We start from the raw sequence: 17,935 nt of genomic DNA on the forward strand, positions 1-17,935 counted from the left end.
CCATATTATGCCAAATTTCCTCACAACAGCTAAATTGGCGTTAGTAGTTGACTGGTACAATATTTCCCTTCCAAGGAAAAGGACGGGGTTCGATTCCCCGCTAACGCAATAGTAGATTCAAAGTTTTTTTTACATTTTTTTTAGTATGTATTACCACTCATTAGACTGATCATCATATATTGGAACCCCTTGAACATTAACAAACGTTTTTTTTTTAAAAAACAATAAAATAGAATATTTTTGGATGTGAGGCACATTAAAAGAATTAAGATATACAAGAAAATAATGACTAGTGATTTAATGAGTTCAAAGCTTGAATTATTTAGACTGTAGGTTTTATAAAAAATCCTAGTTGAAGATTGCTTCATGGTCACCGTTGATCTGAACAAAAGAGCAGTCAACCTACTTTAACTGCTTCCAGAAGTTGGCACTTTGATTACTTAATTTAAACATTACAATACCCATCCTCCCCCCCTCAAAAAAAAAAGGTTTTAACTGTAGAGTGCGTCAGGGGGGAATCGAACCCCCTCCTTTTCCTTGGAAGGGAAATATTGTACCAGTCAACTACTGACGCTATCGCCAGCGCTACATCTGCGATATTCGAGAACAATCAAACAATGAAGATCACGTGATTTCGTCATTTTCTCATTAATCCGCTTTTGCATCCATAAAGGGAAATTACTAATCCAATGCTTGTGTGGGTTCGAATTCCACTACCCCATATGCACCCGCTTCTTGATTGTGGCTCCCATACAGCTCCCTATGTTACCAACAGGACATATTTGATAAATTCAGCAAAAACGACAAAATCAACGGCTACTGATAAAATATTACTCTATATTATGACCACAGCTCCCGGCTACATTGTGCCTTATAAAGCTATCTTCGGGAATAGTTGGGTATATTAAGCTTTGTTAAGCTTTCCATTGATTGATGTCCTCTTATACTTAGTTTTCCTAATTTTATTTGTCACAATTATCTCCCTACGTTAAATATTCGGGATGTTTCACTATATTGTCCTTATCTTTAGTACTATTGATAACACATTAGAATATTATTTTTAGAAACAAAAATCCAATAACTATTTATTCTCTCTTCATTGATTGCTTTACCCCCTATGAAACGATATCCATATTACTCATTACGTCATATGATGTTTTATCTAATATGTAATCCAAGGCTGACCTACCTAAAAAAAAAGCTTTATTATACCAGGTTAGGGCAGTTAATTTTCACTGAAATATACATGTAGATTTATCCTTAAGCTTCCCTACCCTCAGGTGCCAGAAGCAAGTTCACCAAAATAACAAATATTTTTCAGAAATATATGTTTGACATACTTTTCTAGTTTGTCTGACAGAAGCCCATGAACCTGGCTAGATAACTGCCCTATTTATTTGAAATTTTCTCAGTATACTATTCAATTTGAAGTAATTAACCGATCCAAATCATTGCTTCATATCAAATACAAGGTCATAATTACGATGCATAATCAGATCATTAATTATCCAGTATTGAAAAAAAAAGAATACTCGATTCATTCTTTTCTTCTTTTATAATGAGTTTATTTTCATGGAGAGAGCAAGGGGACTACCATAGCATTGGATGGCAAATAATAAATGATGAGCAAAATCGTGTATGCATTTAAAGCATAAGCATCGTAACATTGAAAATGTCAATAAAATAAATAAACGAGAATAGAGGGGGAGGTCTGTGCCCGGCACATAAACCATATTCACATGCAGTTAACAAAAAAGAAATATGATTCAACGAGTTCAAAAAATATGTTCGTGGTATTTTCATAGTTGAAATTCCTGAGCTCACAGAGCCCAAAACAAAATTCCCATCACAACACTACCCAGAATAGAATGAAACTTAACATCGCCGATTCCCCCTTTTTAAACCGCCGGACGACTGCGTCTTGCCGTCCTTATTATTCTGTTGCGTCTTATTCACTTGAGTCTTGTTCGCTGAGTTCTCAATCGAATTCGAGTTAAGCATATTTCCCACATTGTTATTCTTAGAAACGACGCGGTTTGCTCCTGGTACATTTCTTTTTGCTTTGTTCACAAGGTCAATGACTGTTTGTGCATTTGCGGGCTGTACCTTATAGCCAATACTTGACAGCACAGCTGTGAGTTCTGGGCCGACAGGATTCCCAAACTGTCGAAGCGAGTTTTCGAATGCGATAGAGGGATCAACACTGAACATCATTAGGCGATCTTTAGAGCGAAGGTGCGATCTACGGTCTACATGTGAAACGGAAGAACCGGCAACGAAAGGATTGAGAGAGGTCTCCAGAAGGACTAGCTTGCCTCCTGCTTCCCTGCTCGCTTGAAAAGCAAGTCCCTGACCCCGTGCGCCCCCAACACCCTTTTGCCCTAACTGCGCAGCAATATTTCCTTGTGGGCTATTTGCAAGGATTGAAGCAAATTCCTGAAGGGATCGTGCAGCAATAGGACGACCGCCATTAACTTGGCTTAATTGTTGGGTAAGCTTGGTCATGGGCTGGCGCTCCGGAACAGTGACCATGAACCGATCAAAGGCAGATTCAACAAACCCTTGAATGACGGGAACGCCATTGGAACTTTGACGAACATTGACCTGAGGAGTAAGGAGATTTGCCCCGCGTGCTACGGAATCGGACCAGAGAGAAAGAAATCCGAGACCATGCGTGAGCTCGTGCATCACCTAAGTGAAACAGTAGTCGCGTTAACGATATAAAGTTCGAATGCAAGCTAGGTAGAGAAGCCGTTCTTACCACTTCTAAAAAGTCAATCTGCTGTCTTCCGGAATTCTGTTGGTTATCCTCCACGAATCGATAAGGAAAGTCTGTGTTAAATCTTGCGATGATATCATTACTAGCCATCTGAGCTCCTTGAACTCCAAGCTGTTTTACAAGCGCCTGGGGGAACATTCTTACAACGCCATCATCATCTTGCATTGGGAGCATCCGAGCGGGACTTGCAAAGCCGAGGCGATTATCCCTTCCGTTTTGACAGTTACCACCCAGTTCACGACAGAAGGAAAAGAATTGAGCGTCAACGGTAAGCGGTTGCGAAAGTTGCAGTGACGCTGAAAGAATCTGTCCAGCAAGTTCAAATTCATTCTGAGCTTTGTCGCAAATTTGCTTTTGGACCCCGCGGCACTGGAATCGGATGCGGAACTGGTTGTTGCCGTTCTGCTGACGGCGAGTTAGTCGACTCGCATCAGTCGCATTAGGTTTGGTCATGGCTTTACATGGCCACTCTCGACGATTCGAGAGGTCAAGAGGGTCATTATACTCCATGCAGAACCATTTTGGTGCTTGTTCTTTCGCAGAAGTTGGCGCCTTGGCCATACCCTTTACATAGCTTGACCACGATGGATTGTCTGCATTTGAAAGGGGCGCAGAATAGCCTACGCTGGCCAGAGCGCAAGCAACAATCAGGAGAGGGATATACATAACGAGCTCGTAAGTGTGGGAGATGAAGGAGGGATGGGGGATTGAAGACCTGCTTCAAAAGTCGAAAGCTATGGAAGAAATACAAAAACTGATAACGAAACAACCGACACAGCGCTAAATCAAAAAATAAACATAAAAAACGAACTAAATAGAGGACAAAGATATGGATATTTATAATAACGAAACTTTGACTAATAACTATGCGGGGCTTACGAAAGGAATCGTATGGGTCCACATTAACCCCCTTCCACACTACACCACAACTTTTCTTTCTCTCTACCCATCTTTTTTTTCCCATTCAGCTTGTTGCTACCCGGTAACTTATAATGAATATACGGGTCTAGGTAATTTAGTATCCCAATATGGTAGGTTCAAATTAGGATAATATCATTTCAGAATCATTTCAGAATTCGAAGCAAGCTTATGCTTGTGCTGAACTCTAAATGGAGCTCAGAAATCCGTAGGAGGAAATGGCTCATTTGCAATCACCTGTCTTTATTTGTGAGCATGTTTTATGAGGGGAAACAAAGAAAATTCATTAAGGATAAAAGAAATTCACTCAGAAAAGCAGGTAGAAAACTTTCGAGATGAGTGGTATCTATTATATTTCTGCTTAGAAATGGTGAAGTATAGTAAACTTCTGTAATATTAGAGATAAAAGGGAAAAAATACTACATGGCAAAGATATACACAAATAAGATGATAGATGTGGATTGGATAGGTTAGAAAGGACGGGTAATAATAAAGCAGCAATGAGAGGGAAAAAAACAAGGAGATTATAAGCAATCAATAAAACTACAACACCATACAAGTGAATAATAATAATAACAAGAAGGGTAGTAAGTTTAAGAATAAAAATAACAGGCGTAAAGCTAATCATAAAAGGAGATATGCTATATCTTGAAATAGAGTATTAGCCACGAATATAGATTGCTTTTTCCCCACTGGTGCCTCGCTTGCATGGATGGTCAAGCCCTAGCAAATCCTCAGGATAAATGCCCATTTCTGTAAGTATTACATCTTCAGAATCAATGTATTCGCAACGGTGGTGCGACACCAAACAAATACGAACACGCGCAAACTCTTTCTCACTCATTCCAAGTCGTTGCCTCAATCTCTCCCGCATTTGCGAAAGCGGCTCACCCGCTCTCACTAGAAACTTGAACGGTATCCCATGAGAAGCTAGAGGCTCCTTGTAAAAATGGAATGCAAAGATGGAGCGATCGCCAATTGTGGGGTCCATTTCTTCACTGGGGATTTCCTCTGCATAAAGCTCGGTATCTTCCTCTAGCATGCTTATGGGATCATTTTCGTTGAGCTCGCGGTGAATACGATGCCTGTCGGCCTCGAACACGCGAATTTTACCCGTACCACCCTCGGTAGCCAGCTTTATTCGTGGAAGAAGTGCATCAATCAAGTGAGAAACGGTTCCAGATTTCGTTACCAATAAGGTATGTATTTCCTCACGATCACCGTTCCCATTGCCATTCACAGTGCCATTTCCAGGATTCACCTTATTCCACGTCACCTTCAGCATTTTCTGGGTTTCAAGTTCTAATATAGACACCTCTAGCACTTCATAGAAGAGTAATTGACTTCTCATGACGCCTTGTTGAAGCAAGTCGCCAAGAGAAATCTTGGTGCGTCGCACTGTGTTACGCGGCGTTCCATTTGGGCTTGCAATAGTAAACCGCAGATGCATCGGATTTGGAATGTTTAGGTGTGAAGCAACCTTGGCAGCAAAAGCATCATAACTCATTTTATTGCTCAGCGTCAGCTCGAATCCATCATCTTCATTTGTGGAAAACTTGGGTCGGAATTGCACGAGAACACGGTTGGCAAGGTAGTCATAGTACGAAACAGCCGTAGCACAGAGATGCTGTTTTTCGAGATCTTGAATGCTGCAACGAGAAAGGAGTGATTAATTACATATAAAACTGCTACAGTCAATAAAACACATACTCCCTCTCGCCGAGCTTTTTTTGGAAGCACACAATATCTCCATCCTGTATTTCCGCCTGGTGAAAGGTTTGTTTGAGTTTCATTGGCTCAATCATGCCCGGTTTGATCTCCTAATAACGAGAAACTAATGTTATTATTGGTTGCCTATGAAGAATTAAAAGATTGCTTGCCTCATAAAGGACAAGACAAGTATTGGCAGGATAGCCCATCTTTTCGTTTAAGACTGGTATCAAATCTTCAATCTTGCTGTACTTCTGTACGTATATCCGACCAATATTTCTAGAGAAGTAAAAGCATTAGCAGGTAGAAAAATAATAAAATACAATGCATTATTTTGCATACTCAATAATCTGCTTCTTAGGATCGAAGTACTTAATGAAAATCATAATATAGGGATTCGTTGCACAATCGGGAGGAAATACATGATGTCCATCAAAAGATTTGCTCGCTGTCTCCAAATAGAGCTTAAGATCCCTGGCATGGCCAGCCAAACGCTCGCGAACTTGGTCCATCGTCAGCTCCAATGCATCGGAAATAAGTACATCTGGACGAATGGTCTTATTTTGCCTGTAGACCATTACCCAGAACCGTGATCGATCAGCTGATACCTTGAAGTGCTCAGCTACATTTCTTTTGAAAGTTTTGGTTGTATCATTACGGGCAACGCGAAAAGTAGCCACATCTGTGAGTGGGTAGCGCTTATCATCAAAATTAACAAGGTCAAATCCTTGGTGATGTTGAGCGATTTCATCGGTAACAACCTGCGGAAGCGAAAAAAAAAATCAACATATGGCTTCAAAGAATTCACCGCAGCACTGCATACCTTAACCGTTATATATAGATGCATCTCTTCTCGCTCTCTTCGTTTTGTTTCCAAAACAGTCTTTTCTTCTTCAATTCGCCTTTCTAGATAGTAATAAAGGGTTTGGAAATGTTTAACAAAAAAAGCATATAGTTAGATCTGTGTGTAAATAACTATGATATATGAAGAGTTAATTCATACTCAAATGTTCAGGTATATCTTCTGACCCAACAGGCGCGAGGATTTCGTCAATTTCAGATTCTCGGATATATACAAGCATATATGCGTTTGTAAATCGCTTCATAGTACGCTGACCGTACCGAATTCCATGTCCAATTTCTCCGCCATAATTGTCTTCGAGAACCTCTTTTTCTGCAACTGGCACAACTCTATCGTCATCAAATTTAAACCAATTGCTGTTCTTCTCCGGCTTAAGAAGTGCAAAATAATGACCCCCATGCAAATTGCCGCTGTGAACTAGCACCCTAAAGTTGCAAAAAATAAAATACTTAGTTTGAATAAAAGAGATTACATAAAAAAAAAATACAAACCCTTGAAGACGATATTTATATGGTTTCGATCGATCCGCCTCGGGATCTAGAAATTCTTCAAGATCAATCTCAAGCGGAAACTCGTGCCGATCGTTAATCTTGAAAAAAGGAGTTATTTAAAGAAAATGACTGATAAATGATAAAAATACTTGATAGTTTACCTTAACCATCATATCTCGTTGGATATCATATTCAAACCGTTTTAGCTGCAAATGTAACACGGGAGGGAAGCTAATAAAACTGACTCCTTTTTTTGCGTCCTACATCATAGAAAGATACAAAAGAATTAGAGCGCGCAAAATTTGTACAAACCTCATAAAATAGATCTCACCTGTAAGCCATATCCCTCAGCCAAGTAGCGATTATCACCTTCGAGCGTTTCTTCGGCGATATAATCTTTAAATGAATCCCGCAAAGTCTTACAACCCTTGACATTGAGCTGGATATCTAAAAATTGGATGAAATAATGGGTTAGAAACCAATTTTTAAAAATATGAATATTAAAAATCATAGTCATTGTAATATTCACCATAATAGTCCTCTGTTCGCGACGATTCATATGGTACGTTGATGCATTTGATGTAGCTTCTCATCTTTCCCTTAAATAATTTACTAATCGATCCATCCGCAGGAGTGCCCTACAAATATAAAGTAAACAGTCAATCTTCTTCTCAGCATGCCTATTATAGAAGGCCTACCTTCATTTTCACCTCTAAATTATCCTGCAACACTCGGTTAAATTCTTGCACATCATGTTGCATGAATGAGTCAACTGAATCCCATCCAAAAGACTTGGTAAGTTCAAGCGTTCCAACAGGCATATCGGAGAATTGGAGGTTATAAAATACACGCTGTAGTGCTAGAGAGACACTCGAGGAGGGCTCATCTAGCTCCGTTGGGATTTGGTAAACTGCCTTACGGAAATAGTTGGTACAATAAAGAGACTGAAGAAGACTATTCATATAGCAGGTTGCGCCCTGATTTTTCAGTCCAACATAACCGGTCTCTTTTTTCGAGTCGTAACTAAAGTGGGTAATACATTGACAAATAACGAGTCAATAATAGGGCAATATATCTGATATTGGATAATCGAGTACTTTGCAAAATTGTGCCACAATACACCAGTTGTATCTCTGATAACACGCAAAAACACTGAAATCACGGTTTCGTCATTTTCTATTAGAGGTCGAGAGCGGCGATCAGTAATCGAGGCATTGTGTAACTTTGACACGTCTGTGAAGCGTGTAAACCCCCAGTCTGCTTCATCCGCATTGAATCTGTGGTGGGCATCTGAAATATAGTCATCAAGAAGGTAAGGGAGCATGAAAAACAAATGATAAGAGGGCTAATATATACAGTGCTGGATGTAACAACGTGGATCATTTGGGTTCGAAATAACTAGTACAAATTGTGCACATGCGTGCCATCCAGGAGGAGATATCTGTGCGTCAGCGTAATCCAAGTATATAGATACTACATCTGATGCATTATTTCCGAAAGGAAAGAGAAGAATTCGCCTACAATTTGGTAAATGGTAAAGGGAATTGGGACCCTACAGAAGAAATATATCAAAAACCACTTTAGCTTACCATTTATGACCTCCGGCTTCAAACTCCGGACCATTTAGTCTCCGCTCAAGTGACTTCCAGTTCTTAATGTGCCAGTGATGTACTTGAAAGTCTTCTTCTTCAATATCAAGCTTGGCAAACCACCGGGTAGTGAATGCATCATCTAAGGCAGTATTTCACAGGCATATATGGATTAGGGATATTACTCAAGATCAATTTGAATATTACTTACGGTCACGAACAGACGGATACTCCTCTTCTGATACTATTGGTTTAATGATATTCTCAGGCGGAGAAGTTGTTGCTTCGTCAAGGGAAAGCTCCAATGTGTCGTCCTAATTAAAATTAATGCACTCGTTAATAATTTTTATAGCGCTAGCTTAAAGAATCCTTTGCTTGAAGCTACCATTTTCTTGATTTGTTATAGAATGAAGGATCTCTTAACTGAAACTTTGGGGAAAAGGGAGAAAAGGGAAATAAAAAAGTAATGGAATGTGTGGCAAATGTAAAAAAAAAGAAAGGGGAGGGCCCGTTAAAACGGATGGCTAACATAAAAAGCTGGGTGACTGACCTTATGATTTGCGAATGTCTGATATTTTCTGATATTATATAAGCCACCGATTTAGCTACGCGGGGAATTGGCTCCCAATTTTCTCACATTGAATAGGACTTTATATCCCGCCTTCATTCTAATCGTTAAGAACAAGAGGACAACTCTTTTCGTCCAATGGTCATTACTCGAAATTTTCAATTGTTTCATCGCCTTCGTACATTACCTACGCACCATATACGCGTTCGTGTACCATCTTTGAACCGATTTTCGCGTTCATATATATTATTCTTCTAAACTATATTCCTATAGAATCGCCTCGTATTATCATCTAGAATTAAGTCTAAAACAATCTACTTGCCACCTACGATACGTTATTATTCTTCAGATAGTGACCATTCCAAAGATAAGGCTTCTTCTGGAATGACACCAACATCGCAGCCCCTCTCGAATGCAGTAGAAAGCTATTGGAATGATATCGCGACCTACTTCCATGAACCAGGTTAAAGCGGACAATTCTCGACGAATTTTAATATTGTATACTGATGAGTGCAATTGGATAGGTTTTTTCCGTTTCAGCAGTGACCGTTCACAATCGGCTATTAAAGACACTGCTTTTATGCATAAGCTTCTTTCGAGTGCAATTGCTTCCCAGCGTGGACAGGGCGATTTGCTTCCCAGCGTTATAACAAGGAGTTGTTGTGAACTTTATGAGTCGTTAAACGATGTAAATATTTTTTCTCTGTTTACAAGTCATGCAAACCATCATCTGATAGTATGTCAATGTACTAGGAAGGAAAAATCGAATTTTTACGCATTTTAGCACGTGATTTTGGTTAGTATGGACTTCTTGCCACGTTAGTTTTTATCTAACACAATCATAATATAGGTGTTCCGCGAGACAAGTCAGTAAACCTGGCGCAGGAATATATCAAAATTGCTCAGCAAGACCCTGTAAGCCCTTCGCAATTTCAATCTCTAAATAGATCTTAACTGGGTTCCCAAAGTATTCAAAAGCAGCAATGCGAGCAGAACAAATATTACGGCATGCAATGTCTCCCTCTCACAATAAATTCTTTGACCGTGTAAACCAACTCCCTGATGGAATGAAGTTTCTAGTGGATATGCGGGCGGATTTATTAGTAATTTCTCTCCTTGAAATATCATGTTTATATTGATTTATAACTTTTATGGCGCCATAGAGATTCATTTCGTTGAATCGCGACGATAACTATCTTCCCATGCTTAGTAATTCTCTTAAAGAAAAGTTACAGGAGTGGCTGATTGGATTTTTAAAGCTGGAGAGAATTACGTGGAACTCTCCTGCAGTTGTCTTGGAAAAGGTTATAAGAAAAGTTAATCGTCAGAAATTAGTTTGCGTCGTATTTATGCTCAATCTTGCATACTTTTTCCAGATTTCCCAGTATGAGGCGGTACATGCTGTGAGCGACTTAGGAGACCTTAAGCGGTTAGATGTATTTCTTTTCGATAATAAGAGCACCCGAACACTAATTCTTTTCTCATCTTTATATTTGCTGTAGGCGGGTTGGCCCTGGACGCCGCGTCTTCGGGTTTTTCTTCCGCAATATGCCCAATGAGCCATTAGTATTCGTACAAGTTGCGCTTGTTCCTGAGATATCAAATAATGTACAAGAAATTCTTAATGCTCCATCTGTTCATCCAACCGCTGAGTCTATTCGCTGTGCAATTTTCTACTCCATCACAACACAAAAGGGCCTAACCGGCATTGAACTTGGTAACTTTTTAATCAAACGGGTAGTGCGAGATTTAGCGAACGAATTTCCACAGCTTCAGACTTTCTGCACTCTGTCTCCAATTCCTGGCTTTAGACGATGGTTGGAACAACTACCAAAAGCAGAGCTTCTAATTTCAAAGGAAAAAAGTACACTGCAGGATGCAGGGTTGACTATAGGCGATTTTGGGGTAGGAGATAAACATTAGTTTTAATTTCTCACTTTATTGCTTTCTCTAAATAAGTGTACTTGTGGGGGGGGGATGGTATATATAGGAACTGATTAAGAATAATGCTTGGGTTAAAGATGTTCACACAACTTCTATACTACGCCCTATTTTGATGCGATTGTGCTCACGCTACATTCTAAAAGAGAAGCGTGGCGATCTAGCGCTTGATCCAGTGGCGAATTTTCATCTGCGTAATGGCGCATGCGCCCACCGCCTAAATTGGATGGCAGATACTTCGGTGAAGGGCCTTCACGAATCATTTGGAATCATGGTGAATTATAATTATTTGTTGAAACACATCGAACGTAACAACCAGCGATACCTACTGGATGGAACGATTCCAGTCAGCTCGGATGACCCCGTACTGAACGAGCATTTGTGCGATAGGGTGATCAGAGTAGATGAATAGAAAAAGCGTAGTCGTGCGAAAAGTGTATTTCACATTTTAGATCTTTTTATTGTTTATTATTTCCCTGCTTTACATATCTAATAATAAAACTAGGATGTCTGTCAAATTTTTCCCAAACCTGCTTCTACTAAACTCTTTCGTTTTATTGGATAGGGCTAAGATTACAGTAAATCATTCAAAGAGGCAGTCAAATATCAAATATTTAAATAAAATTTCAAAATTGTCAATTATCGGTAATGAATATCATAGACCTTAGCCATTGTTCGCAGAAATTAAAGTAATTAAATATAAAATAACTTTTCAAAGCTCTACCATAAACTCTTCTAATCCCCTTTATACATGCTATATTTGCTTTCTTGTTCTCGCTTGTACCTTCGTCTCCCGTAATTTAATAAATCCATGTAGCTACCACTCCACATGATTAAGCACAGTACCACGATCGAGGCAATAGTGACGATGATGCAGATACGCCAAAGATACCAAATGCCTTCAGCTGCATCAAGCTCGGGGAAGCTTGTGAAGTTTGTACCGTACACTTGTTAAAAAAAAACGAAAAAGTATCGTTCTATAAGTAATTTTTTGTGAGTATTTAAGAGAGAAAACACATACCTCCTGCAATAAAAGTAAGAGGAAGGAAGATGATATTCAAAACGGAGAGAATACGCATGTCTTCTGAGGTTCTGTATGAAATCGTATTGAAAATCTAACGGTAAGGAATAAAATACATATTCATGGTTATTCTCCATGTCCTATCCAATATTTTGCACAAAATCTTACCAAATTGATCAAATTATCAGCCACCTTGTTTAAAGTCTCCAGCGCTTCTGTTACGCTCACAATATGGTCAAGGACGTCACAAAGATAGGTGCGTGCCGTATCGGATACCAATTTCAACTGTCCATGATCGCGTAGAGATTGAATAACTGCTAAAGTTGGAGCAATGGCCCTTTTTAATAACATTAGCTCTCCAGCTATAATGTGTAGTTCACGCGTGTACTAATGGAGAGGTATAAGCGTGAGGTTAGGTATAAGAGAAGGGGACAAACATGCGTGTACGTACTTTCATTCTTGGTTTCAGAAGTATTTTCCCCTCAAGTTCACAAATTTGCTCGCGGTATTTATCAACAATGGGCATACTGTGGTCAACCACTGCATCTATAATCGCTTGCATCAATAGTGTCGCGTCACTAGAATTTCGAAGTAATGTTTTCCGCTTTCGGAGGCGAGTTAATAATGGCCTTGTGATAAGCTGTCCAGAAGTGTTGAAAAATGTAATCAATGTGTTATCTATTGGGTGACTACTTGTTAAATCTATCCTATTTTCTATTATTAACAAACTCATTGATAATTACCTATGGGAAGAACAAACATGAAGCATTGCTCAACCGAGATATGCACTCTCTTTGAACGAAACTGCTCATGGGCTCTAGCGAGATGTCTTGATCTTTGTGAGATCTCGCTAGAGTGTAACGATATCCGGTGATTCGCCATATTTCGCTGGAAAAATGATGAATGCATGGATGTGTCGCTATCTTTCTCGAGCTTAAGCAGATGTAAGCATAGGAAGAAGTGAAGCGGCTCTGCATAATAATCTATCTTGGTACGTTGGGAGTGGAACACATCCTCAACCGCAAGTGGGTGTAAATCTGTAAAGAGGGCAGATTGAAGACACCAAGTTGAGTCCAAGTTAAAGTTCGATCATATCTAGGTTAGAGTGTTGAATTAGATCACGTACCGTAATTTAACGCGATGGATTTAACAACATCCCAGCTCAAACCGTTTACAGATATCCATCTAACTTGCGACCACGGAGGGCGTTTCATGGCTAAAAAGACAGGTAAGGACTCGTTTATTAAATTATCATTCACTTGGATGCGCTCAGGACTGTAATCGACCACTTGAATGTCGCATTTGCACTATATAGATCGAATTTTAATCAGTTATTAGTGAGTATATACAAAATGATAGATGACTTGGTATTCACAGATACTGAGTAGTGATGGTAAAACTACCTTTTTTGTCATGAACATTTCGTCCATAGAATGTACATCTTCCCCTGGAGCGGCCCCGGGCTCCCATTCCGGAAATTCACCTATTTAGTTAAGTAATTAGATTTCGAAAACAAGAAACTCCAATTATTTCTTTCTGGAGCTTACTGCTATCTCTCAGCAAGAGCAGTGTATCCGTGGTTGAGGTGACGCTGCAACTTCTTATCCTGCTGCGGGGCGTTTGAGATTGAAGTACATTTTCTGCGAAATGAGGTCTCAACATTGATGGACGCGGTGAATAGGAAGATGCTATTGCATTACAGGTTAACCATTTCCTGCTGGATTGGCTAATGGGCATAAATGTTACCTTGGAAAGTTGAGGTTTTTTCAGTACTTTCAGCACCATCTTCCATAGTAACGTAAATGTCCGGGTCATGAGATGGTATTATCAGTTCAGGATATGGGCTTTTCCCATGGTATTGCGCTATATCCCCGCTGAGTTTCTCCTCCATCTTTGTGGAATGGATGTTAGAGATCAATGTGTGTGGAAATACTAGAAATATTCTATTTCACACAGAATAGGATGATCACTAATATTCGAACTCATCCCCAATAAGATTTACCCAGGGTCCTACTATATTTATTTTTTGGTAACATGCCGAGGTTTTTTGTTCTTCATTAGCCCGATCTAAAATCGAAGAGCAAAAATTCAATTAGAATCGCTTCAGGTGGGAAAATATGTCTGATCGAGAAATTGGGCCGATTATGATTGTTTAATCCTCGGCTAAACTAATGTCCCTTCACTTCTTCTCCCACAGATAATCTTCTATTTAAGCCTCGCGATCTACGCACGCGTATGCCTCTCGTCCTTGTTGCATGTATATTTACATCTATAAGTATACACGTGGGACCCTAACAAGTGATTCAAAAACAATACTCTTTATTTCAATATCTACCAAAGATCCAGGATGCCTTGGCTACGGCTTCTCACAATAGGAAAATGTCAAAACATATCTTCACTTTGTACTTGATATGTACTTACCCTTGAACGAATGTAATTAAGTAAAGCTATATTTTTTATTAATTTTAACTTCCATTAGATTTAAATGGCAATGCTGCATGGAATTCTCTCAACTAAAAGAATATCGAGAAAAAAATGACTACTATGAGTGCATTTGATTTTTCTATACCTAACTGAAGAGCATTTCATTTTTAACAAAATTAGCTTTGTTTAAAGATAGACACTTACTGCACACAGAAAGGGCTTTTTTATCTCCATCACACATACATCAAGATTTTTCAGTAGGCTGCTACAGTGAAAAAAGCTTATACACTTCGTGCAGTGAGACAAGGGAAGTTTGAGCCTAATGTGAAGACATATTCTTCCAGAGTCAACTTTGAATGCTGACGGAGTATTTCCAACGTCTCGGCTACTATGGATACGAGGTCAGAGGTGCATGTACATAAAGCACAGGTTTATTGTAGAAGACAAGAAAAAGTGTGTTTGCATATTAGTCAATTAATATAAAGCATCAAAAATGAAATATTTGTTTATAAATCAGTAAATCCTAGTCATAACAGATCACTGATCCTATGTTGCCAATGGGAAAAATCTGACAAAATAAGAAATTTAGCTCATGACTGACCGCTAATGAAATCGAGCCATAGTTGCATCCACAGAGCTAGAGGGACCTATGTGGATAGCTGTAGCTAGGATCAATTAGGTTCAATTGCTACATCTCTCAATTCCATCTAATGGATGATTGCATGGAAGCCAGAAGCAGCTGCACGAAGGATAGCACAGCGTATGCATTCTCCCTCTCCGTTAATGTAACAGGTCTGTCGTAAAAAGGCCAATTCAATCATTGCAATTGCTCGGCCTCGTGGATTTTTGTCCGTGAGTATTAAGAGCAACTCCCGTCGCGATGCAGCCAACCAGGGCAAATACAGTTCACTCAGTGATGTTGGTCGCACCCATCGAGCCTCACAGCTCCAATTGCCTTTATGAGAACAAGGCCGACCCACGCACCACATGCCGGCATCATCAATGTGTAAGAAACGCTCCAGGGCTTCAGCCTCACTCCGACCATGTCTTCCAATTATAGTCACGGCTCCACCCGCATCTGCCAATGCCATCTCTGCCCAAGCAGACTGGGGTGTGGTATCCTGGAGAGTAAGATGTACTCCCTCTCCGACTGATACGTGACGAGGGCGTTGCCTCCATTCTTGCGGGTTTACTGGGAGTCGCCCCGGACTGAGATGATAGACTTTCAAATTCACTCGGTGGATATGCCCATGTCTCTTGGCACCAATTCCAATCCCGAAGGCTATCCCCAAAAGATAGGCATCCTGGGACGAAGCAATTCCACGACGCAAAATATGATACTCTTTCCCGGCTAATTTTCCAAGACCATTGCTAATGGCTGCGCAAATCAACGGCACACGCAGTAACTCATCAATGGCACTTGAGGGGCATCCCAGCCATTCTAAATCATTTCTTAGCTGGCGTTGACAAACTATGTCAAAGAATTTTACAGGTTTATCGTCGTGGCGTAATAAAACGACATCGGACTTTTCTGAGCAGAGTCCAATACATTGGCATTGAGAAGCCTCGGTTAAAAACTGTGGAGAAGTGTGAGTGCCATTATCGTGGTGCCTCAGTACCCGAAGTAAGACCCTGGAACAATCCTTGACTGGGCCACTGGGATTTTGAGATAACTCCCAGAATATTGGCACATGGATTTTATCGGAAATGTTCCTATCTTCAAGCTCCTGAAGAGGAGTTACCGACTCGAGAATCCCGGTTAGCCGAAGAAAATCGTAATGGCGGTTCAAATTAACCACAAATCCAGCATGCCCTTTCCCTCCCGATGCCACCCATTGAGCTAGAAGTGCAGCAATTATCACTGGACCATGGCTGACACCCTTTTGCGCTATATCACACATCGTTCCGTATTCGACACGATCAATATCTGCACGATAGAAATACAAGTCCTGTGGGATCGGAATTAGAATGTCTGAACTTAGCCATTGAGTTACTTCTCGGCAGGTCGGCTTTCCACAATCCATACATCCAATCGGGTAAATCCCATCTTTACACGTTGAGTCTACATTCTTCAGTACTCGACAGTCTTTCGTATTATGAATAGCCTCTCCAAGTTGTGCATGAATCCGTGCTAACACTCCTCCATGGCTGGATTGTTCAGGAGGATCAGATGTTTCTGCGTCTGATTCCCACGTTTTCTTTAGGATGTTTTTCTCATTCACAAGTCGCTTTTCAAATGAGAACACTTCGTTGGTGTCACGCAAGTGTCCATGCCAGCTGCATCTGCGAATAACCTTCATAACTTCATTTTGACTTTTAGGAAATGTGAGCATCTTCTCCAAGTATAGTCGTCGTATTCCCCCCCTGAAAATAGGCTAACACTAACCAATTGGTCAACAAGGATATTAAAAAAAGGAAATGAAAATTATTAAAAAAGGTTATAAGCGGAGAGCAATGAAACATTTTTAAAGTTTCGCCATTTTCCCTCAACTTAACTCGGATCTATTTTTTCATTAGTTTGAAGAGGCTAGTCCTGATTCGGATCGAAAACCCAAGGGGGCGCCACGAAAGTAAATTTAAGAAAATCCCTGCTAAAGGTGGCGGTGGATTATGAATTCAGGAATCCAAGAGCAAGTCAGCCCATGGTTCGGTAAAATATTTCCAGAGGAACGCTCTAGCGAGGCTTGATTGACTCTCTTCCGAAGCATTTTACTCTTCTGCGGTTTTGAACCTGTATAGCCATGTCGGCTCTATAAACAAGTTGACAGATAGTATTATTAGCTTTGCATCAGATATTCTTTCCTCTAGATTCGTATTGAGATCTCCTAAATCCTAAGCATTCATAAGCTCTATTTCCTCCTAGAGCTACCTTTGTTTAGATATAATAATTAAATGTTTTAGAGAGATCTAACATACGAAAACCAAGGATGTCTATCCTTTAAGTTATATGCCAATCTATCACTTGTAATGCTGGAAAGAGAATCAGAACCAAAAGGTGGCTGTTAAAAATCATGCCGATGGCGCGGATATCGAGTCCGCGGAAATGAAGGAGCAAGCTTTGATAAAATTCTCTTGGTTTCCAAAAATATTCCCATCCTATGGCAAAAGAGAAAAGCTCTGGCAAAGGCAAGGAAGTGTAAAATACGCAAATCAGGGATTTATGATATGAAAATCATGAAATAAGTCTATCGGCCAAATGCTAAAAAAAGTTCAATTAAAATCAAGAGGCTATGTCCAAGGCTGTGTTCGCTGTAGACGAGATCTGACGCCCTTTAAGACTATATTTTTCGTAGTTGGGCGCTAACGGTGCTGATATATTTAATGTAGTTGATGAATTTCGTTGGAGTTAGCCTAAATTGACGTATTGGTGTCAGACGGAAAGTGAACAGCAAATAAAATAACAAGTGATTGCCGGTGAAAGAAGAGGGATTAAGGCAAGCAAAAGTGTCTTGGCGCTCCTGAGGCGAATCACTCTACCACTCCTCAGGATCTTTTTTACCTCGTGAAACATTTATTGAGAAATCTCGAGGTAATCTGCTACCCTAAAATTGCACGGTAATATTTCCGGCCTAACATACCCTACAAAAAACCCGTCTGGTGAAAACTGCTAGAAAACGTATAGGAGCATGTAG

The 17,935-nt window shown here is 40.0% G+C and overlaps 5 protein-coding genes and 2 non-coding genes across 7 annotated transcripts; 2 read left to right on the plus strand and 5 right to left on the minus strand.

Moving 5' to 3' along the window:
• Positions 1–37: 37 nt before the first annotated feature.
• VTP21DRAFT_t68 lies at positions 38–108 on the plus strand. The gene has a single exon. It is a non-coding gene; the product is annotated as a tRNA-Gly (tRNA).
• A 395-nt stretch (positions 109–503) lies between these two features.
• Positions 504–574, minus strand: VTP21DRAFT_t73. The gene has a single exon. It is a non-coding gene; the product is annotated as a tRNA-Gly (tRNA).
• A 1,301-nt stretch (positions 575–1,875) lies between these two features.
• On the minus strand, positions 1,876–3,445 carry VTP21DRAFT_10767 (uncharacterized protein; the record flags this gene model as incomplete). Its single annotated transcript, XM_069390139.1, has 2 exons — positions 1,876–2,691; positions 2,762–3,445. 2 exons carry the CDS (start codon positions 3,443–3,445, stop codon positions 1,876–1,878), a joined length of 1,500 nt encoding a protein of 499 aa, XP_069253390.1.
• Positions 3,446–4,358: 913 nt separating this feature from the next.
• VTP21DRAFT_10768 (uncharacterized protein) lies at positions 4,359–8,737 on the minus strand (the record flags this gene model as incomplete). The annotated part of the gene is made up of 17 exons (XM_069390140.1): positions 4,359–5,346; positions 5,408–5,517; positions 5,578–5,686; positions 5,750–6,168; positions 6,231–6,313; positions 6,411–6,470; positions 6,525–6,694; positions 6,761–6,858; positions 6,922–7,020; positions 7,092–7,207; positions 7,290–7,398; positions 7,459–7,783; positions 7,858–8,050; positions 8,117–8,277; positions 8,350–8,491; positions 8,561–8,663; positions 8,735–8,737. The coding sequence occupies 17 exons, from the start codon at positions 8,735–8,737 to the stop codon at positions 4,359–4,361; spliced, it is 3,288 nt and encodes a 1,095-aa protein (XP_069253391.1).
• A 318-nt stretch (positions 8,738–9,055) lies between these two features.
• On the plus strand, positions 9,056–11,270 carry VTP21DRAFT_10769 (uncharacterized protein; the record flags this gene model as incomplete). Its single annotated transcript, XM_069390141.1, has 10 exons — positions 9,056–9,127; positions 9,191–9,380; positions 9,442–9,605; positions 9,671–9,713; positions 9,768–9,832; positions 9,886–10,020; positions 10,081–10,221; positions 10,294–10,346; positions 10,420–10,822; positions 10,908–11,270. 10 exons carry the CDS (start codon positions 9,056–9,058, stop codon positions 11,268–11,270), a joined length of 1,629 nt encoding a protein of 542 aa, XP_069253392.1.
• Positions 11,271–11,593: 323 nt separating this feature from the next.
• On the minus strand, positions 11,594–13,770 carry VTP21DRAFT_10770 (uncharacterized protein; the record flags this gene model as incomplete). Its single annotated transcript, XM_069390143.1, has 9 exons — positions 11,594–11,805; positions 11,880–11,973; positions 12,048–12,266; positions 12,331–12,557; positions 12,623–12,916; positions 13,006–13,186; positions 13,283–13,362; positions 13,427–13,567; positions 13,626–13,770. The coding sequence occupies 9 exons, from the start codon at positions 13,768–13,770 to the stop codon at positions 11,594–11,596; spliced, it is 1,593 nt and encodes a 530-aa protein (XP_069253393.1).
• Positions 13,771–15,010: 1,240 nt separating this feature from the next.
• On the minus strand, positions 15,011–16,636 carry VTP21DRAFT_10771 (uncharacterized protein; the record flags this gene model as incomplete). The annotated part of the gene is made up of 1 exon (XM_069390144.1): positions 15,011–16,636. The coding sequence occupies one exon, from the start codon at positions 16,634–16,636 to the stop codon at positions 15,011–15,013; it is 1,626 nt and encodes a 541-aa protein (XP_069253394.1).
• Between the last annotated feature and the right edge of the window lie 1,299 nt (positions 16,637–17,935).

Source organism: Calcarisporiella thermophila, assembly GCF_041956535.1.
Source record: "Calcarisporiella thermophila strain CBS 279.70 unplaced genomic scaffold VTP21scaffold_7, whole genome shotgun sequence".
In the NCBI taxonomy this organism is placed as follows: domain Eukaryota; kingdom Fungi; phylum Calcarisporiellomycota; class Calcarisporiellomycetes; order Calcarisporiellales; family Calcarisporiellaceae; genus Calcarisporiella; species Calcarisporiella thermophila.